Source organism: Neophocaena asiaeorientalis, unplaced genomic scaffold (assembly GCF_003031525.2).
Source record: "Neophocaena asiaeorientalis asiaeorientalis breed wild unplaced genomic scaffold, Neophocaena_asiaeorientalis_V1.1 scaffold258, whole genome shotgun sequence".
In the NCBI taxonomy this organism is placed as follows: domain Eukaryota; kingdom Metazoa; phylum Chordata; class Mammalia; order Artiodactyla; family Phocoenidae; genus Neophocaena; species Neophocaena asiaeorientalis.
Genome location: NW_020172591.1, coordinates 2,778,604 through 2,801,290, shown reverse-complemented (window position 1 = coordinate 2,801,290; position 22,687 = coordinate 2,778,604). Strand labels below are relative to the sequence as shown.

At 43.6% G+C, this 22,687-nt stretch overlaps 1 protein-coding gene across 1 annotated transcript in view; it reads right to left on the bottom strand.

Annotated features, from left to right (window-relative positions):
* Positions 1 to 7,392: 7,392 nt before the first annotated feature.
* PARD3B (par-3 family cell polarity regulator beta) overlaps positions 7,393 to 22,687 on the bottom strand; it is a 1,021,377-nt gene continuing 1,006,082 nt past the window's right edge. Inside the window, exon 23 of the mRNA XM_024738381.1 lies at positions 7,393 to 12,014. Within this exon, the coding sequence (XP_024594149.1) occupies positions 11,657 to 12,014 (358 nt within the window). The 3' untranslated portion in view covers positions 7,393 to 11,656. The remainder of the gene's footprint in view (positions 12,015 to 22,687) is intronic.

Below are 22,687 nucleotides of genomic sequence, written 5' to 3'. Positions count from 1 at the left end.
CGTCCTGCAGAAGTTGCCCTGTCTTCTGGAAGCCTCCGAGGCCCCTGGGGCACCGCCACTGGCTTAGCACAGTGTTTCTGAACATCACTATTTTTTTTTTTTAAACATTCCGTGATTGTTACTGTATACATTTGTGCCGTTATCTACTTAATATTTACCTAAATCATTTTGCTTTTAATGAAAACTTACCTCACTACTGTAAGTGGAAAAAACCCAGGATCATTTTTTACTAAATAGAAGATAATTATATAATAAATACAGTAAAAACAAAACAAAGTTATAAAGTTCAAACTGGAGCCCGCAGAAGTCTGAGGCGGGTCCTCTGTTAATAGAAGAGCTTAACACGTTGTAAAGGGGTTTTGAAGACATGCAAGCACCTGACCCAGTCTTTCTTCTTGTAGGAAGCAGAGAATTGGAAAGGAATACTTTCTCGTGGTGATGGTGTGCTATTTAAGTTCTAACTAGAGTCAGATTCTTTGCAAAAATCAGGGCTAATAATGGTAAATAACACTGAGCTTCTGTTGGCTGATACAATAAATGCTTCATGTACATTGTTTCGTGTACTCTCCACGTCACCCTATGAGGTCAGCGTGATCATCACCACTTTAGAAACAGGTAGCTGAAGCCAAGAGACGGTCAGTAACTAGCTGGGTCCCCCAGCTTGTCAATACAAGAGCCACTGGCAACACACCCACCACTGAGCCTGACTCTAGGATGGCCTATCCCCCGACTGAGAAGTGGGGGAGGGTGGAGGGTGCACCTGCCAGGTAGTACACCCCAACCCCGGCCCAACGTGACTCTGCCCATCAACCCCACTCCAGTGAGCTGGCTGGGGCAGGGTGACGGTGCAGGATCCGAGTGGCAGAGAGCAGTAGAGTCTTAGTGAAGACCCCGGAGGGAGTTGGGGACACCTCTAAGGAAGGATGGGGATATCCTGATGCCAGGTCCCTGGGAAGGGCCTCCTGCTTTTCAACAGAGCATGCTGGCGCGCGCAGCCAAGAATACTCAGGTTTCCCCACCCTCAGCTTCTCATGGCACAGGCCTGGTTTGTGTGTTAGGGGAGGGGGCTGATACAACAGTAGAGGCAAAGTTCTGTGCTCTGGGACAAAGCCAGGTGTCACACATCTGACACCTGTAAGACAGTTGATTTACCTGCAGGTACTCATATGCTAGTTGCTCTACTGTGTTCTCTGCTGAGGGCTTGCATCCTGTTGCTTGATTTTGCAGAACACAGTCCAGAGAACAGGATCCTTTGAAAGTGGGTCCCAAAGCAGTGTGGCTGCACCTCTGTGAGGCTTCCCCTTTAAAGCCTGAATGGAAAAAAATCACCATGAAGAGGCACAGCCCCAGGCCAAACACTGTCACACTGAGAAGGTCAAGAGAGGGTCAGGAGAGAGAGGGATATTGAAAGGCCACCTGGAGAGCAGGGCTCTGCCTGGGTCTCCATCACCTCCTCCCCGCCTGCCATCTCACACCTGGCGGGTTGGGAGGCAGATGCTGGGAGGGTACAAGGCAAAGGCCCCCCTTTCCAATCACCCCAAATGCTGTTTATCGAGGGGATTTTGACTCCTAGGTGGTGGAGGCTTTTGGAGCTCGAAACTGGGAAGGTATAATATGACTAAAAGCTGCTTTAATAAAGCACAGGGCTGGGTTTGAGCTGCACTCTCTGTGAATCAAAGGTGATACCACCGTCTCTCTGAAGATCAGCAAAACTGAGCATTGTGGGGCTGGGACGGCTCTTAAATCTAATCAGCGGGTCTTTGAGCAAAAATATAGCCGTGACTGGAGGACAAAGGTGGCTGCACGCTGGAAAATATCCCAAGGAGCATCACATTTCCCAGGTGCTAAGAATGCTGAATGGTTCTGAGCTGAGAAACTTTGGAAAACAATTAGCTAGAGAAGCAAGATAACCTGTTGAAATTATGGCCCTACACTTTACTGCTCCCAATAAATCTTCTGGCAGCCTCTCTCCAACTCAGGGTCCTGGTCTGCTTATACCTTTAATAGTTGGGGGAATTAAGTCATCAAAGTTTCATCTACCTGTCTGACTTCAGTCAAAAGTACAACTTACTTGCCTGGATACCTTTCAAAACCGCTGCCTACGCAGATTATAATTTAATATATAGTGGAACTAACACGAGGCTGCTTGTTTCTTGAGTCTGAAATGTCAAAATCTGCATTTACACGTTCTGAATTTTCTTCAGCATTGCACACACTTTAAGTAGTAATCACAATGTAAGCTATGAAGAATTAAAAGAAATTACACTGAGATTTACTTTTAATCCCCACTATTCACTGGTGTAGCAAGGAACGTTGTGGACTCGGAGCTGGAGGCGAGATCAGGGCTGCCACTTTTCTAGCCAGAGCTGGTTCTTATGCTTTTAGAGCCTCAGTTTTCTTACCTGTAAAATGGAGGTAACGCCCATCTTAATAGATGTGGAGAGAAAATGAGATGTATGTAAGGAAAGCAACTAGCATGGCTCCTGTACGCTCAGTAGATATTAGCCCTCCCCTTTTTAGTAAGGGCTGATGATTTGATGAATTTTTCCAGTTCAGCTCACATAGTGCTTTCATCTGGGCCAGTTTTATTTACCCATTTGTGTGAGCAATTCTCTCAAGTACCCAAATCCCTAGAGCCCCTAAGTAATTATTCTTGTTGGGTCTGAAATTCCAAGGGCAAGTTACTTAATTCATTTAAGGCTCTGTTTTCTCACAGAGTTTGAGGGTTAAATGGGCTAAACTATGGAAAACATTTAGGCCAGTATCTAGCACTTGCTAAGCACTGAATCATATTAGCTATTATAATTATTAACCTACAACCTTCCCACCTCCATCACACAGTCTGTCCTCTCCATTCCCCCCAATCAAACGTATTTGGAAGTTTCCTGTCTCTGTGTAGATGCTTGTGTTCTGTTCTTCATCTGGAAAGCCAATATCCTCCTTTGCTTGGCCTGTATGCATTCTTCCCATCCTTTAAGGCTATTTCAGACGTTATACATTCCGTCAGGCCTACCCTGGTCCTGTCTACACCCACAGGGAGAAGTCAGGCTTCCCTGGCAGAGCACACCTCCCTCAAGCGCTCTCTACATTCAGCTTTGCGTTTCGGTTCCTTGTGTACTTGTTTTTCTCTCCTCCTCGACTCTTAGGCCCTTGAGGGTAAAATCCATGGCTCTTCCATGTCTGGGGTCCCCTGCTGCATTTTATCTGAAGTATCTGTTGGGCCACAATTGAATCACTTTTTATTTTTGAACTTCGTGTTAGATTGAAGAAGAGCCACGTGGTCAAGGTTGTTAGGTCCAGTTAACCGTTGGTTCTGGTGCACATTCATGGCTATGTGGCAAACCTGGGTATTTGGGATTGTGTGGGGAGAGTCAGCAACAACCAGCCCAATAAAGGTTCAAGTCAGAAGGATGGTAGTTGAACATTAGATGTTGACAGCTCTCCTCCTCTTCCAGAGGACGTGGGCCATCTTGAACCATGACCGATGACCTCTGAGATCCCAGTGATTTGGAAGGTACAGGGATAAGGCACGTGAGCCACCTGTAGAGGAAGGAACTTCTGATGCAAGCTGGTGAGGTGCCCACCCACATGGCAAAGAGCCTGCTCAGGAGTTGGCAAGCATGCCAGGAACATAGTAGGTTCTTGAAAAGTACTTGATGAAGAAAGGAAGTTCCACTTTCTCTCCCCCGTGTGGCCTTGGAGTACCTGGGTGGCTTTTTTACGCCTCAGTTTCTTCAGTCGTAAAATAAGAATGAACCTGATGTTCTCTGACTGTGAACAGAGAATGAGAAGCAAAAATTACTGTGGTCATGAAACATTCAGCGTGTGTTGTAAACAATAATTGTGTGAACATGGCCGCTAAAAAAGAAATCTCAGTTGTCAAGACACTTATGGAAGTAATCTCTAGTTGCTTTGGATATGCCTAAGCAGTGTTCATTAAACATCTATTTTAGTACCATTGTATGCAAGAATCAGTTTCCTTATGGAAAGTCAGGGAACCATCCAACTCACCACTTACAGTTGTTGAAAGGAACAAGTAATGCAAGTGATTGCAAAGCACTTGCCTAAAATCCAAGGAATTATACAATAATAATAGTAATCATCTGTCACTAAAAGTATTTTCATCTTAGTAGGTTGTAAGTAATACATTTTCTCTCTGCTTAAGTCTCTCTTTACTCTCTAGATAATGCACTACCCATTTCATTTACAATCTCCTAGTCTGCTTTGTGCTTTAAATTGGAACCTGGCCTGCCCAGGTGAGCTAACACCTTTCACCTCAAGAATAACACCAGGTGATCTTTAACAAAAGGACTTTGAGATTTATGGTTTGGGCTGTGAGGCTGACCATCAGCAGTGCAGCAGTTCAGGAAAAGAATCCTCACACCTCATTTCTTCATTCAAATGAATTCAACAAATATTTCTTGAGGGTATAATCAGAGCCAAGCAATGTGTCACAAATACGATACGCCTCAGAAGGCCACACAGACATGGAAACCAATCACTGTAATAGAGGTAATAAAATTTTTATTGAGGATCTGCAGAAAGGATCCCAGTAACACACAGGATAGCATTGCCAGCTCTGCCCTGGGCGAAGGCTGTGGCAGGTATCTTGGTTGGTTTCGTTGCAGATAACTGACTCCCTTCTGGCTAAACAGAAAGGGATTTAAGGTAGGGAGTTAGGTTGCTTGCAAACGTGTTGGAAGGAGTGGAGGAGCAGGCTGCAGGCAGGGTTTCCGGGAACAAATCTCAGAATGTTGCAGAACTGGCCCACTGAGGGAGCTGCTGCCCTTCAGCGACCAGCAAGTCAGGGCCCTGGAAAGCCACTGCCGCAACTGTGGGCAACAGAATCCTGTTGCCTCAGCTGTGATCCTTGCTAACACAGTGGATGACCCTCATGTGGCCTCCTGACCCCCAGGAAGCTAGAGACCAGACGCCCTTAGAGTAAAACCAAATGCCTCTAGTACTGTGTTTGCTGGCGGAAGCATGCCTGGGCCGCGGTTCCGTCTTCCAGAGTGTTCAGTCTGACGGATAGAAGCTGGGCCTCATGTGGCACCCAAGCTGCGAGGAAATCTGGGAAATGTGGCCTCCAGCTCTTGTGTCTCTGGCCTTCAGTAAGTCTTGCTCCAAGAGGGTGGGGTGGATGTGAGGGAGCCAACCTCCTGTTTCTGCATCTAAGTCTTCATGGAGAAAGAGCGAGCCAGTTGGTCTGGGACCTGAAGGAGGAGTGAGGATCCACAGGACAGAGGGTATTTTGAGCAGGGGAGGCTACGCTTACTGAGTTCATTGCGTATTGGCACAGAACAGAGCTGTGAAATGCACGCTTGGTTCAAATAAACAAAAGTAATGGGAAACAACAACGGTATAAGATGTAAAACTTATGTCTTACATAAATGACAAGACGTGAGGCGGGAGAGGCCCAGTGGACTGATTTTGGAGGGCTTTGGACTTTAGACTTTAAGCTGCAAGTATTAGGGAGCCACAGAAAGGCTTTGAGGAGGGTGTGTGTGTGTGTGTGTGTGTGTGTGTGTGTATGGAGGCAAGGATTAATCTTCCTCAACTGCTGGGCAACTATATATAGTATACATAGCAGTGTTCTAGTAAACATCTAATGGTATGTTATATACAGTGGTGGGCTGGTAATCTTTAACAACTGGCTCTCTAGAGGGGAAAAGGTCCTGATTTGTAGGGTATGCTAATTTCTGTGTTGTGAATGCTTCCAACATGACCTGTTTCAAGCTACCAGTGTGACATCACTGAACACGGAGTTGGGAAGAGATGGAGACAACTGGCTCCTGGGAGCTGGTGCAAACTCGCTCCAGAGCTCCTATGTTTGTCATGTGAGTTAATTCTTAAAACAATCCCATAAGATGTATAGGAGTTTCATTTCACAAATGGTAAAACTGAGGCCTAGAGAGAGAAATATTTTACCCAAGGTTATGTAGCTAATTAGTGGTTGAACCTAATTTTAGATCCAGGTCTGCCTGTTTTCAAAGCCGATGTTCTTTCAACAAGATCATGTTGCCTCCAGAGGAGTAACATGGTAAGCTGTCCATTTCAGAAGAGTCCCGCTGGCAGTATAGAGCAGAGGTTGAGACTGTAGTGTGAAAGAGTACTAGACAATATATCAGTGGATCAGTGTGTATGTGTTCCAGTCCAGTTTTACTTACCAAAGGCGGTGGGGTGTGTACAGTACAGAGCAGGTCAGAAGGAAGCACAGTAAGAGGCAGATCACGCAGAAGGTTACTGAGGAGGGTGGGGGAGAGGCGATGGCGCTGAACTAAGGTGATGGTAGGATGTCAGCAATCGTGGACATATTTGATAGAATTGCAGGATGGAATTGCCGGCCTTCCATTTCTTTAGATGGATATGGTTGTGGGGAAGGAGCAGGGTTATAAATGGGAAGTCAAGGATTATTTCCAGATTTCTGGTTTGTAACTGTGAACATGGTGGTGCGATTGGCCAGCATAGAGTCATGAGAAGCAGGTTTCTTTGGAGAAAGCTTGTTTTCAGTTTGGAGATGTTGCGTGCAAAGGGCTTATGGAAAGTCCCAGTGGGGACATCCAGTAGGAAAGTGGAAATGCATGTACTCAGGAGAGAGATCAGAGCTGGAAATCGTGAGCAAAGCAGTCCAGGGTGGTAGCTAAAAGGCTGTGGATGAACTTGGAGAGTGTGGAGAGGGCTGAGAAGAGCCAGTGAAGTTGCTTGGGAAACACAGGGATGGTCTCAAGGAAAAGCAACTTAGAATCATGTTTCTTTAGACAAGGTAAGAGTGTTTCTAACATGAGAGAGGGGTCAACAGTGTTGGATGCATTCGTGGATGCTGTGATGCACTGCTCAGATCCAACTTCAAGGATGAAGAGCTATTTTCTCAGTTGCTGTGAATATCGCCCCAGGATGACCCCAGCTGTCAGCCCTTTTGGGAACCGCCTCACCTGAAGAAAACTGCCTGGTTCTGGGTCTCCCCTACTTCCAGAAGTAGCCCGTATCCCCTGACCAAGATAGTGGGATAAAGGCCCATCTCCCTTGTCCCCACTTGGGATGACTCTATGGGGCCAGTGCAGCTCCAAGTTTCCCTGTGGAGTTGGCTGAGCCCAAGTTGGGAACGCATGGCAGCTCAGTCTTTCCCTCTCTGCCCCATCCTGTCTTCTTCCCCTGCCTTCTATAGGTACTGAACCCAAGTGCAGCCCCAAATAAACATCCTGCTTGTTCATTCCCATCTCAGCATCTGCTTCTGGGGGAGCCCAGCATGTGACGCATGCTCTTTCCCTGTGTCCTCTGCCCTGTGAGGTCGCTATTCAAGGGTGAGCAGGGCCACACCTACCTACCTATTCATTCATCAAACCCCGAAACCAACCGGTGGTGGGTAAAAACCAAGATTTGACTTTTACTGACTGAATAAAGCTTTATTTTGATGCAAAATAAACAAGAAAAATTTATATATTCATATATAACAATATCCAAAATCTTTCTGTGGTAAAAATGGGATCATCCTAAAAAGTCTGTAAAGAATTCATTCTCCACCCCCTAGGCCAAAACACGATTTCACATAATTTATCTTCAGAACTTATGAACAGACTTGGTATCATTATAAGCACAGGAAAACCCTAGAAAAAGTGACTGTATAAACAGCAGGTTTTGTTTTTACGTTCCAGTAGTAAACAGCACTGCAGTCAGCGTGGATGGAACGTAACACTGTGTGAAAGAGCTGAGTCGGGAGACAGTCTTGGGGGTTAGCTCACTCTCCACTCTGGGCTGAGAGTGAAGCCCACCTTTAAAAGTCAGGCTGTGTGAGATTCTATTACGATTTAAGGACATGAGGGAGAGTTTCCTTTAGAAGTTGTAGCTTCATATGAGATTCTAGGCTTATTTTAGATATCTAACTTTCATTTTCCTTTTTATCAGAAAGGTGACTTTGTAGCGATATCTTACGGAGACTCCTTTTTCTGGTCTCATTGTGGCATCATTTCCACTTAAGTCGGCGTGAACCGGGAGTGCAGAGAAATACTATCGCAGGCTGTTTCCGACTCCAACTCCCTCCTGCCTAATTGCGCTAAATCTGGACTTTCTGTTGCTCCTGGACTCGAAGCAGTAGGGTGTCTACCCAATTTAGCACCGATTTGAAGGCCGTTCATTGTGGATTTCAGAGTTTAATGCCAATGAAAATTTTAGAGACACTCTCCAGATCTCTATATCCCTCTGAAGTGCTAAGATGTTCCTCCAAAGAAAATGAACGCTGTGGATACAGGTTAGGGAATGAACACTCTTTAAAGTCTTGATCACTGTGTATACCAGCCCTATGCATGGCAACTCCAAAAGTTGTCAGGTGGATTTCCTTCAGGAGATAGATTTCACTCAAGTAGTTCCTAAATCTTTGGAGGGAATAATGAATCATGTCTTAATTTTGTTACTGGTGGCGAAAACAAAGCTACAGTGAAGTCTCAAATCTCCTCTCTCAGGTGGTGTGCACAGAGCTTCCTCCCCAGGGTGACGGTGGGTCTGTGGCTCTGCACGTGCTCTTGATTATAAGATCTTTGCTCTGTGCTGTACTGTGAGGTTAACGCATATAGATCTAAAAATCTAAGAATAAGGAGCTTCACGGTCATTTTTTCCCCCAGTTTTGTCGTCAATCATGATTTAAGAAAATACTCCTGACTTTGAGCTTGCCTCTCACCCAGTGGTGTGATACCACAGGGAAGCAATATTATACCAAGAGCGATACTGCCACAGACCAATGACACAAGGGGTTAGTGAGATGTTGTGCTTCGCTCCCTTGTAGACGGCTGAATTTGCCTGCATCTGAAATTTTTCGGTGGTCTGCTCCCTTTTATCTCTCTATTCCTGCAAAAAGGGACACAAACAGAGCTCCTTAAAATAACTAGTTACTTGAGGCCAGTACATCATTTCAAGGCCTGGATGACCCAGTGGTCAGGCGAGGAGCCGGGTGGGTGTATGTTGATGGGTTTGTAGCTCGCCAAGCTCGCCGTGCCACCTTTTCCTGGGGGGGTCTATTAGCATTCCGAGCTGCAAGGAGACACCTGATTGAGTTTTTCCAGGCCATAAATAAACCAGGAACTATTTCCTGCTACTGGGCACCTGTTGATTATAGCCTGGTCTTCTAAATGCTCTAAACAACCTGTTCTCCTAAATACTGGCAAAGAGTTCCATAACCTCCGGGTGGTGACAGTTGGAGGGCTGGTTCACAGGCATTTGTAAAGCTTACATTCAAGCTGTTCTTAATTGTCACTTGGCTTGATGAAGACTGTCGCACACGTAATGCTAGCTTCTTTCGGGTAGGGTCTAATGGGGCGTGTGTTCTACTTCAAGCAAGAAAAGAAAACTGCTATAATCTTGTTTTCATAGTACCTTCACATCCTTAGCTGCCCCTCAGAATTAGCAACTGTTTTATTACCTGTGTGTACAACACAAAACCGTGCTTGGAGCAGCTTCCCCCGAGCCTGAGTGCAGGAGATACGCTCGCGAGGTGGCAACGTGGTGAAAATATAGGCATTCTTCCTACAAGGATCACTCCTCCAACACACACACACGGAGCGTCTCACCTTATACCACTGCCCCTTGTGGGACCTTGGCCTTAATCCAGGAGGAAGCTTCTGGCTTGGCTATGTCCACTAGTCTACAGAAATTTGGTTAAACTATGGAACATCCTAAAGAGCTGATTTTTAATGCTTCAAAATACATCACACTTCCCTCATCTTATCATTGTCTTCTTGAAGGTTTATGTAGCTTGAGGGGAAGGCAGCTTGCAGCATGTTGGCTGGGAAACCCTACAGCTCACCTGCACTCCAGCTCTAGGTGAGCAGGACCCAATCCTCAACCTCTGCACAAACTGCGAGCGATCTAAAGGTGCCTCTGGCGTAAGAGAGGTGGTAGAGGGCCAAAACCAACTTGACAGTCTGTTTTCAAGAGGGCCATAAGTAAACTGTAGTTTAGAAAACGATACCTCTTAAAGTTCAGTAAATAACACTAGCTAAGTCTAAACCCAGCAGTTGCATCATTCTTGGTAACAGAACTCTATTTTAAATTAAAATAAGACTAAACTGGGCTGGATAGATCGTCTATATATTCAATAATACTGTAATTTATTAAATCCTAGCAGTCAGAGGTATCCTAATCTTGGCCAACGTATGTCTAAATTGAACTCAAGACTTTTTATGGGAGGGAGTGAAGAAGGAATGTAAAAAGGTTTAAAGTACCGCAGGAGTCACTGAACAATTTGAGTTGCTGCTCCCATGCTTTGCTGTTTCTCAGTTTTCTCTTATGTTCTCATTTGGGTTAGGTTGTAGGTTTTAGAGGTTCTGTGTTGAAATAAGTAGAATATAGCTGCAAAGCTCTAAAAAAATTGCGATGGATTCTGGAGGGTGGGCTTTCAGCTTTCCGAAGCCATAAGACCTTTTCCCAACTGGAGACCTTGGCCTTGGTCTTGCCCTGACTTCTGTTAATGATAATATAGCAGATATAGAATGATTTAGTTTTATACTTCTCCTCCCTTCCCTTCTGTTTTCTGGCTTTTTTCCTTTTTATTCCCTTCCTCATCAAACTTTCCATTTTTATTTTCCATTCTCCATACTGGTAATCACACACTTTCACACACACACACACACAGTCAGTCACCACTGTCTACCACCTGCCTGTTATCATTCCCAAAGAGCACAGTCAGCCCCTCCCTGATGCCGGGTGCATATGGCGCTGTTTGGCACTGGGTCTGGAATTGGCATCTCAGAGCACCGCTTCCTATGCATACTAACCAGTGGGCCCTCTTTTTCCCGAGTACATCTTAACTCTCAAGTGGGAGCCTTAAAATAGAGGCCCCACTTACAGTAATTATAGGCAGGAGATTTGGGGATGCCTCGGAAACCAGATATCTCCATGCTGTCGTGCCTGGCACATGGGAGGAAGGAAGGTGAGGACCACAGGAATGTCAGCCTCTTAACCTGATTGCCTTGATGCTAGGCATATATTTCTTCTGGAAGCTCTGCTAGCTTTGTACATTCTCCCAGGACACCAGTACTGCATTCACATCTTACTTTTACACTAAAAGCAAGGAAACGTGACATGCTTATACCAAGTGAGTGGAACTGAGAGCCTGAGGAATTCTACAAATAAAGAAATGCAGCCTTCCTCTAGGTATAAAACATTTCAAGGAGATCACTCGTCATGTTTGCCGCTCTTGTTTTTTCAGCGTAAAAACCACTCACTTAGGACACCCATATTGGCAACAGCTCTTCACAGACTTAACAACTCTAATCAGGTGGCTGAAGCTTAGTCTCTGAATGGATGATGATCCCGGGCAGAGTCTGTCCTCCGTGATGCCAGTGCTCCGGGGAGGCACCACGTTGCAGATCTCCGTCGTTATCTGCCTGTTCAATTGTCACTCTCAGTGAACTGAACAATTCTAAAAGTATTCCAGGCAGTATTTTTTTTATGGCCCCATCCTTCCTCTTCCTTCTGATTTCCCTCCCCAAACTCCTGTCCCCTTCTTTCTCTCTGACTAGCAGTCAGGTGTTGCAGCCTCAGCGAGAAAAACCTAATCTGTACCATGGAGAATTCTTAACAGGAAGAAGGCCTTAAGGTGTAGGAAGAACAAAGGTGATATTGGACGTCTTCCTTTCTGGGCTGGGCTGAGCTTGGTGGCGTTCAGCTACACGGCTGCGGTCATGGGGTTCTTCTGCCGGGGATCCTGCATTCGATAGGGGTACTGATCTGGGCTGCCACCTCGGGGCACTGGTCTGCCCATTTCTGGGTAGGCTGGTACTCTGTGGTGCTGAGGAGGGGAAGGTGGGACATCTTGTCGGAAGGGTCCTTTGTGCTGGGGGGCTGGCGGGGGAGGATAGTACTGGGGATACCGGAGATCTGTGATCCTCAGATCTGGGGGGCGGGGGTAGCTCCCTTTGGGCGGAACCACAGGATGACCCCCTGGGTAATATGGAAGCTCCCTTTCCTTGTAGAGCGCTCGAGGTGCTGCTGTCAGATAGTCTACAGGATCCACTGGTCCTCCCCTGGAAAGAGAACAGACACGTATCAATGACTACGAAGCCAGCTGCCCAGATGATGACCACATTCCTTAGCCTCCCATGTAGTTTGGCCACAGACTGGATCTGGCCAGTGGGATGTGAACAGACGTGATGTGCGCCCTTAAAGGGAAGCAAGGGACACTCTTCTTCTCTTCCCTCCTTTCTGTTGGCCCCTGGAGTGGCCATATTAGACACAAGGAGAAAGCCACGTGCTGAGGAGCCTGGCTCCTTGACCCCATGGAGCCAGCATGTCAGTCAGGACTGATTGGTGCCTGAGGGAGAAATATAATTCTATCTTGTGTATATGTTGGCCTTATTATAGTAACCAAGCTAGTTCCCTAAACAAGGCTGAGTTTGGCTCTATTAAAGCTGGGATCATTTGCCCCCTCTCCTTTCCACCTCCCTGAAGCCTGACATAAACATGGTGGTAGAAATGCACACATTAGGGCTTCCCTGGTGGCGCAGTGGTTGAGAGTCCGCCTGCCGACGCAGGGGACGCGGGTTCGGGCCCCGGTCCGTGAAGATCCCACGTGCCGCGGAGCGGCTGGGCCCGTGAGCCGTGGCCGCTGAGCCTGCGCGTCCGGAGCCTGTGCTCCGCAACGGGAGAGGCCGCAACAGTGAGAGGCCCGCGTACCGTGAAAAAAAAAAAGAAATGCACACATTATTTGGAGTCATAAATTTCCCAGGGATTGCATTCACTTCTCTCCGAGGTCTGTGGGGTGCTCTCTACATGAGTCACAGTCTTGGTCTAACCCTGGTTGGCTTCTGTTACGTCCCTGTGTGGATTAGTGTACCCTCCTCTTTGTACAGTTCCTAGAGAAAGTCCCAACCTAGAGCCTTGGACTTACCCACCCAAAACTTTGATACAAAGCACTTCTACTGCAAAGTCAATAAGTACCACCCAGCCGGTAGCAGATTAGGAAAAGACAAACCAGCTGTAAGTTGTGCTGTGTAACGAGTAGGCACACAGAAAGGTAAAGCGCAAGAATAAACACTAACAGAAAGCGACCCTGTCTGGATCTCTCTGCTAAGACAACAAGCATCTTCGGATCCATTTGTCATAACAGAAGCAATAGGTCTCTAAACAATGTACAGATGAGTGCATCTTACCTAGCCTGGGGTTAAACAGATGAGTTCTGTTTGCAGCTCTTAAAATCCCATAAACCTTCTGCGCACATATTCACTACTACCATGCCCAGATCCTTCCCACCTTCTGCCATTCCTCTTTTTATTATTCCCTTTTAAAGGAAAACAGCAACAATAATAATTAATGAAAAGCTCTCCAATGTCAGAGTACAACCTGGTAGAACACTTGAAAGAAATGGCAGGGCTGGAAGAATACGGTGCCCGTGCTTAATCAGGCACTGTCAGGGTCACAATCACCCTGTAATCTGCAGAGTTTGATGTGAAAACAGCTCTGTAAGTAAGTTCCCCAAATCATGATTATTTGACAAGCTCCAAGCTTGGGTCCATGTGGAAAGCAGCATGTGAACACATTCATAGGGATGAATAATAGAATTCTCTCTCTACTTTTTTATGTCTTAATTTGGCTGTGTATAATAACGAAAGATAGATCCTTGAGCCTGGGTTAATTTAGTTAGTGTTTTCAGATAAAAAAATTAAATTGTTTGCGTACATTAGTCAGTGCAGTTTGCTTTGCTCTATTTTAAATTGCCCATGACAAATAGAGCACAAATGTGTAATCTGTCACTCCAGCCCTGGGAAATAAAGGGCGGGGATTTCATCTTCCCTTTCCTTTAGAATGTTATTTTTTCTTTAGAAAACGTCCAGCATTCATTATACCTTTTATCGTATAATATTTTAAGCTTCCTCCCTCTCCCACCGTGCTCATTTCTATTTCCTTTTGGTTCACGTTAAAGATTTTCAACACACTTAAAAAAAATCCTTAACCTGTGTTTTCTCTCAAAATCTACTGATGATATTTCTCTGCATGAAGTGAAACATGTGGCTTTTCTGCATTCATTTTAAGCCCTTGGGATAAATCACTGACATTTGCAACACACAAACATTATCTGCCTTAAAATGAACATACAACCAACACTCCCTCTGGACCCTCTTAGTATGAATGTTTCCTGTTTAAAATGGAAAGAGAGAAAGGAGGAATTCCAGGCCTTGGACTTTTAGGGTCCTGTTCTCTCCCTGGAGATTTCTCTCTTTTAAAACAGAATATTATAAAAGAAGACAGGCAGGCCTTGGTTTTTTCGTGGAGAGACTAGCCAGATGAAGCAGTGACAGGGCAGAAGCCACCCTGATGGCCACAGCCACCGTGCAGGCTGCGTGCACATGGGGATGGTCAAGGCTCTTCTCCCATGCCTCCCCCTACTAGTCGGCCACCTCACACGGCCAGGGGAAGAGGGGGCAGAACTCAAGGTAGTTCTGTGGACCCACATTGCTTCCCCTGAGGGGAAGTTTTACGTCTGGGAATTTGCCTACATGTGGCAGAAACCAAGTGAGGCACCTGTTCTTTGTCAAGAAATGAAATCATGGAAACTGTCTTTTTCTGTAGAACTCATCAAAACAGTTATCATTTCTAATTTTTCAGAGAGAAGAAAAACAATGAGCTGGCCTATAAAAACACTCTTTAAGGTTCAAAGAGTGCTAGAAGAATTGTTCTTTCTTTGGTGCGGGGGAGGGAGTTGCTATTGTTTATAATAACTTTTTGCTCAAAATTGAGCATTGGCTTTTACTAGAACTTCTAAGTGCTTGTGAACATTGTGTGCACACGCACATATTTAAAAGAACCATTTTTAGGGAGGTTGAGACAAGATGGCAGAGTAGAAGGACGTGAGGTCACCTCATCTTATGAAAACACCAAAACTAACTGCCGAACAGCCATCAACAAAAAAATGCTGGAACCTCCCCCAAACCATATATCCTATATCCAAAGACAAAGACGACGCGACAAGATGGTGGGAGGGGCGTAATTGCGATAAAATCAAATCCCATACCCGCCAGGTGGGCGACCCACAAACTGGAAAATAATTATATTGCAGAAGTTCTCCCACAGGAGTGAAAGTTCTGAGCCCCACATCAGGCTCCCCAGCCTGTGGGTCTGTCAATGGGAGGAGGAGCCCCCAAGGATCTGGCTTTGAAGGCCAGCGGGGTTTGATCACAGGAATTCCATAGGACTAGGGGAAACAGAAACCCCACTCTTGGAGGGCAGACACAAGCTCTCGTGTGCACCAGGTCACAGGGAAAAAAAGCAGTGACATCATAAGAGCCTTGGCCAGACCTATCTGCTGGTATTGGGAGGGTCTCCTGCAGAGGCAGGGTCAGCTGTGGCTCACTCTGGGGACAAACACACTGCAGCTGTAGTCCTGGGGAATACTCATTGGCATGAGCTGGCCTGGAGGCCACCATTTTCCCACCAAGACCTGGCCCCACCTAACAGCCTGTAGGCTCTAGTGCAGGGACGCCTCAGGCCAAACAACCAAAAGGGTGGGAACACAGCCCCACATATCAACAGACAGGCTGCTTAAAGTCTTCCTGAGCACACAGCTACCTGCTAAACACACCTCTTGACAAGGCCCTGTCCACCAGAGGGACAAGACCCAGCTCCACCCACCAGTGGGGCAGGCACCAGTTCCTCACACCAGGAAGCCTGCACCAGCCCCTGGACCAACCTCATCCACCAGGGGGCAGACAGCAGAAGCAAGGAGAACTACAACCCTGCAGCCTGTGGAACAGAAATTGCAATTGCAGAAAGTTAGACAAAATGAGATGGCCGAGGAATATGTCCCAGATGAAGGTACAAGATAAAACCCCACTAGAACAACTACGTGAAGTGGAGAGAGGCAACCTACCCGAAAAAATTCAGAGTAATGACGGTAAACGTGATCTAAGACCTAGGAAAAAGAACGGAGGCACAGATCAAGAAGATACAAGAAATGTTTAACAAAGACCTAGAAGAACTAAAGAACAGAGATGAACAATACAATAACTGAAAAGAAAAATACACTAGAAGGAATCAATAGCAGAATAACTGAGGCAGAAGAACAGATAAGTTACCTGGAAGACAGAATGGTGGAAATCAGTGCTGCAGGACAGAATAAAGAAAAAAGAATGAAAAGAAATGAGGACAGTCTAAGAGACCTCTGGGACAACATTAAATGCACTAACATTTGCATTCTAGGGGTCCCAGAAGGAGAAGAGAGAGAGAAAGGACATGAGAAAATATTTGAAGAGATAGATAATAGCTGAAAACTTCCCTAACATGGGAAGGGAAACAGTCACCCAAGTCCAGGAAGCACAGAGAGTCCCAGGCAGAATAAACCCAAGGAAGAACATGCTGTGACACATAGTAATAAAATAGACAAAAATTAAAAACAAAGAAAAAATGTTAAAAGCAACAAGGGAAACGCAACAAATAACATACAAGGGAATTCCCATAAGGCTATCAGCTGACTTTTCAGCAGAAACTCTGCAGGCCAGAAGGGAGTGGCATGATACGTTTAAGGTGATGAAAGGGAAGAACCTACAACCAAGAATGCTCTACCCAGCAAAGCTCTCATTCAGATTAGATGGAGAAATCAAAAACTTTACAGCCAAGCAAAAGCTAAGAGAATGCAGCACCACCAGACCAGCTTTGCGACAAATGCTAAAAGAACTTCTCTAGGTAGAAAAGGCCACAACTAGAAATAAGAAAATTACGAATGGAAAAGCTCACCAGGAAAAGCAAACACACAGTTAAGGTACAGGATATTGAAAATGCAGGGACTTCCCTGGTGGTGCAGTGGTTAAGAATCTGCCTGCCAATGTAGGGGACATGGGTTTGATCCCTCGTCCCGGAAGATCCCACATGCCGTGGAGCAACTAAGTCCGTGTGCCACAACTACTGAGCCTGCGCGCCACAACTACTGAGCCCACACGCCACAACTACTGAAGCTCGTGCACCTAGAGCCCGTGCTCCGCGACAGGAGAAGCCACCGCAATGAGCAGCCCCTACTCGCAGCAACTAGAGAAAAGCCCGGGTGCAGGAATGAAGACCCAATGCAGCCAAAAAAAAAAAAAAAAAAAAAATCATTTGATATTAAAAGACCAGCAACTTAAAAAACAATCTTGTTTATATACAGACTGCTATATCAAAACCTCATGGTAACTGCAATCCAAAAATCTACAATAGAAATGCACACACAAAAGAAATAGGAATCAAAACACAACACTAAAGTTAGTCATCAGGCCACAAGAGAACAAAAGAGGAAGAGAAGAAAAAAGACCTACAAAAACAAATACTAAACAATTAACAAAATGGCAATGAGAACATACATATCAATAATTACCTTAAATGTAAATGGATTAAATGCTCTAACCAAAAGACACAGACTGGCTTAATGGATACAAAAACAAGACCCATATATATGCTGTTTACAAGAGATCCGCTTCAGATCTAGGGACATATACAGACTGAAAGTGAGGGGATGGAAAAAGGTATTCCATGCAAATGGAAATCAAAAGAAAGCTGGAGGCAATACTCATATCAGACCAAAATAGACTTTAAAATAAAAACTGTTATGAGACAGAAAGGACACCACATAATGATAAAGGGATCGATCCAAGAAGAAGAAATAACAAATATAAATATGTATGTACCCAATATAGGAGCATCTCAATATATAAGGCAAATGCCAACAGCCATAAAAGGAGAAATTGATGATAACACAGTAATAGTGAGGGACTTTAACACCCTACTTTCATCAATGGACAGGTAATCCAGACAGAAAATCAGTGAGGAAACACAGGCCTTAAATGACACATTGAACCAGATAGGCTTAATTGATATTTATAGAGCATTCCATCGGAAAGCAGCAGAATACACATTCTTTTCAAGTGCACATGGAACATCTGCCAGGATAGATCACATGCTGGGCCACAGAGCAAGCCTTGGTAAACTTCAGAAAATTGAAATCATATCAAGCATCTTTTCCGACCACAACCCTATGAGATTAGAAATCAACTACAAGAAAAAAAAAACTGTAAAAAAAACATGTGGAGGTTAAACAATATGCTACTAACCTACCAATGGCTCACTGAAGAAATCAAAGAGGAAATTAAAAAATACCTAGAGACAAATGAAAACACGACTATCCAAAACCTATGGGATGCAGCAAAAGCAGTTCTAAGAGGGAAGTTTATAGCAATACAATCTTACCTCAGGAGACAAGAAAAATTCCAAATGAAGAACATAACCTTACACTTAAAGCAATTAGAGAAAGAAGAACAAACAAAACACAAAGTTAGCAGAAAGAAAAACATCATAGAGATCAGAGCAGAAATAAATGAAACAGAGACAAAGAAAGCAATAGCAAAGATCGATGAAACTAAAAGCTGGTTCTTTGAAAAGATAAACAGAATTGATAAAACTTTAGTGAGACGCATCAAGAAAAAAAGAGAGGGCTCAAATTGGTAAACTAACTTAGAAATAAAAAAAGTTACAACAGACACCACTGAAATACAAAGAATCATAAGAGAATACTACAAGCAACTATATGGCAATAAACTGGACAACCTAGAAGACATGGACAAATTCTTAGAAAGGTACAACCTTCCAAGACTGAACCAGGAAAAAACAGAAAATATGAACAGACCAACCACAAGTAATGAAATTGAAACTGTGATTAAAAAAACTCCCAATGAACAAAAGTCCAGGACCAGATGGCTTCTCAGGTGAATTCTATCAAACATTTAGAGAAGAGTTAACATATATCCTCCTGAAACTATTACAAAAAATTACAGAGGAATGAATACTCTCAAACTCATTCTATGAGTCTACCATCACCCTGATATCAAAACCAGACAAAGCTACCACACACACACACACACACACACACACACACACACACACACACAAATTTATAGGCCAATATCACTGATGAACATAGATGCAAAAATCCTCAACAAAGTACTAGCAAACCGAATCCAACAATACATTAAAATGATTATGCACCATGATCAAGTGGGATTTATCCCAGGGATGCAAGGATCTTTCAGTATCCACAAATCAATCAACCAGTGTGATACACCATATTAACAAACTGAAGAATAAAACCCATGTGATCATCTCAGTAGATGCAGAAAAATCTTTTGACAAAATTCAACACCCATTTATGATGAAAACTCTCCAGAAAGTGGCACACACCTCAACATAATAAAGGCCATATATGACAAACCTATAGCTAACATCATCCTCAATGGTGAAAAGCTGAAAGCATTCCATCTAAGATCAGGAACAAGACAAGGATGTCCACTTTCGCTACTTTTATTCAACACAGTTTTGGAAGTTCTAGTCATAGCAATCAGAGAAGAAAAAGAAATAAAAGGAATCTAAATTGGAAAAGAAGTAAAACTGTCACTGTTTGCAGGTGATAAGATACTATACACAGAAAATCCTAAAGTTGGTACCAGAAAACTACTAGAGTTCATAAACAAATTCAGTAAAGTTGCAGGATACAAAATTAATACACAGAAATCTGTTGCATCCCTATACATTAACAACAAAAGATCAGAAGAGAAATTAAAGAAAAAATCCCACTTACCATCACATCAAAAATAATAAAATACCTAGGAATAAACCTACCTAAGGAGGCAAAAAAACCTGTACTCTGAAAACTATAAGATGCTGATGAAAGAGATCAAACATGACATGATCAGGTGAAAAGCTATATCATGTTCTTGGATTGGAAAAATCAGTATTATCAGAATGACTATACTACCCAAAGCAATCTACAAATTCAATACAATCCCTATCAAATTACGAATGGCATTTTTCACAGAAGTAGAACAAAAAATTTTATAATTTGTATGAAAACACAAAAGACCCCAAATAGCCAAAGCAATCGTGAGAAAGAAAAATAGAGCTGGAGGAAGCAGGCACCCTGACTTCAGACTATATTACAAAGCAACAGTAATCAAAACAGTATGGTACTGGCACAAAAACAGAAATATAGCTCAATGGAACAGGATAGAAAGCCCAGAGATAAACCCAAGCACCTGTGGTCAACTAATATGTAACAAAGGAGGCAAGGATATACAATGGAGAAAAGACAGTCTCTTCAATAAGTGGTGCTGGGAAAACTGGACAGCTACATGTAAAAGAATGAAATTAGAACACTCTCTAACACCATACACAAAAATAAACGCAAAATGGATTAGAGACCTAAAGGTAAGACTGGACACTATAAAACTCTTAGAGGAAAACAGGAAGAACACTCCTTGACATAAGTCACAGAAAGATCTTTGATCCACCTCCTAGAGAATGGAAATAAAAACAAAAATTAAACAAATGGGATCTAATGAATCTTAAAAGCTTTTGCAAAGCAAAGGAAACTACAAACAAGACAAAAAGACAACCCTCAATGGGAGAAAATACTTGCAAACGAATCAACAGACAAAGGATTAATCTCCAAAATATATGAACAGCTCATGCAGCTCAATATTCAAAAAACAACCCAATCAAAAAATGGGCAGAACACCTAAATAGACATTTCCCCAAGGAAGACATACAGATGGCCAAGAGGCACATGTAAAGGTGCTCAACATCACTAATTATTAGAGAAATGCAAATCAAAACTACAATGAGATATCCCTTCACACCAGTCAGAATGGCCATCATCAAAAAGTCTAGAGACAATAAATGCTGGAGAGGGTGTGGTGAAAAGGGAACCCTCCTGCACTGCTGGTGGGAATGTAAATTGGTACAGCCACTATGCAGAACAGTACAGAGGTTCCTTAAAATCTAAAAGCTACCATATGATCCAGCAATTCCACTCCTAGGCATATATCTGGAAAAAACCATGGTGCAAAAGGATACATGTATCCCAGTGTTCATTGCAGCGCTGTTTACAACAGCCAAGACATAGAAGCAACCTAAATGTCCATTGACAGAGGGACATATAAAGAAGATGTGGTGGTACATATATGTAACAGAATATTACTCAGCCATTAAGAAGAATGAAATAATGCCACTTGCAGCAACATGGATGGACCTAGAGATTGTCATACTGAGTGAAGTCAGAGAAAGACAGATATAATATGATATCACTTATATGCAGAATCTAAAAAAAAATGATACAAATGAACTTATTTACAAAACAGAAACAGACTCACAGACTTAGAAAACAAACTTACGGTTACCAAATGGGGAAGATTGGGGGAGGGATAAATTGGGAGTTTGGGATTGACATATACACACTATTGTATTTAAAATAGATAACCAACAAGGACCTACTGTATAACACAATGAACTCTGCTCAATATTCTGTAATAACCTAAATGGGAAAAGAATTTGAAAAAGAATATATACATGCACATGTATAACTGAATCATCACTTTGCTGTACACCTGAAACTGACACAACATTGTTAATCAACTGTACTCCAATATAAAATTTTAAAAAGGTTAAAACAAACAAAAGAACAAGTTTTAAGCAAGGAAAACAAAAAAGCCCAGCTCATTAACTATGGAATTTGATAGGATAAAGGAAGTGGAATAGGGAGCTGATATTTTATCTTTGTTAATCTTGAGTTTCCGGGACTTCCCTGGTGGTCCAGTGGTTAAAGAATCCACCTTCCAATGAAGGGGACGAAGGTTTGATCCCTGGTCAGGGAACTAATATCCCACATGCCACAGGGCAACTAAGCCTGCGCACTGCAACTACTGAGCCTGTGCTCTCGGGAGCCCGTGTGTCACAACTAGAGAGAAGCCCACAGGATGCAATGAAGAACCTATGTGCCGCAACTAAGATCCTGCATGCTGCAACTAAGACCCAATGCATCCAAATAAGTAAATATTAAAAAAAAATCTTGAGTTTCCCTTTTCATAGTTTCTTTATTGGGTGAAATTTAGTATTTGTAGGAAAGCACAAAACCCAACCCATTCTGGGGCCTAAGAAATGCTTATCACAGTGAGCAATGCTGCATGTTTTGAGCCAACCCTGAGAAATCCAGGGGTAGTCTTCTTTGAAGATTCTGATGAAAACAGGGATCCAAATAGCAAATGTATCAGCACTTTAAGACCCCTCATTTTTCATGCGACCCCATAATTTTTATTTGTATGTGTTATTATTTTTCTTAAAAAAACTTTTAATTCAAAATCTCACCCAGGAACCATATGTACTTAAGAAGCACAAGCCTATATTTCCTTTCTTTAATATGACTCCTTGTGAAAGCTGTCATGAAAATATCGGTATTTCAAAAATTTCACTTATTTCTTTCCCACACTTTTTACTATTTTTTCTATTTTATTTTTGATTAGGGTCATTTCTGGAGGCCCAAAGGATTCAGATTTTGATTGGAAAATTTGTCGGAACTATCTCATACAGTTTCCAGTCACATAGATGCATGCAATAACGAAGGTTAACCTTTCAGGCTAAGACCTGGCCCCACCCAACAGCCTGTAAGCACCAGTGCTGGGATGTCTCAGGCCAAACAACTAACTGGGTGGGGACACAGGCCCACCCATCCGCAGACAGGCTGCCTAACGACTTCCTGAGCCCACAGTCTCCCTAGACATGGCCCTAGACATGGCACTGACATGTGAAGAAGCAATAAAGATCACTTCCTTTACACGAGATTTTCCTCTTTTTGCCATCACAGTTTGTCACTATTTTTAATCACACAAAAAGGAGGCTGTAAATCAGAGGT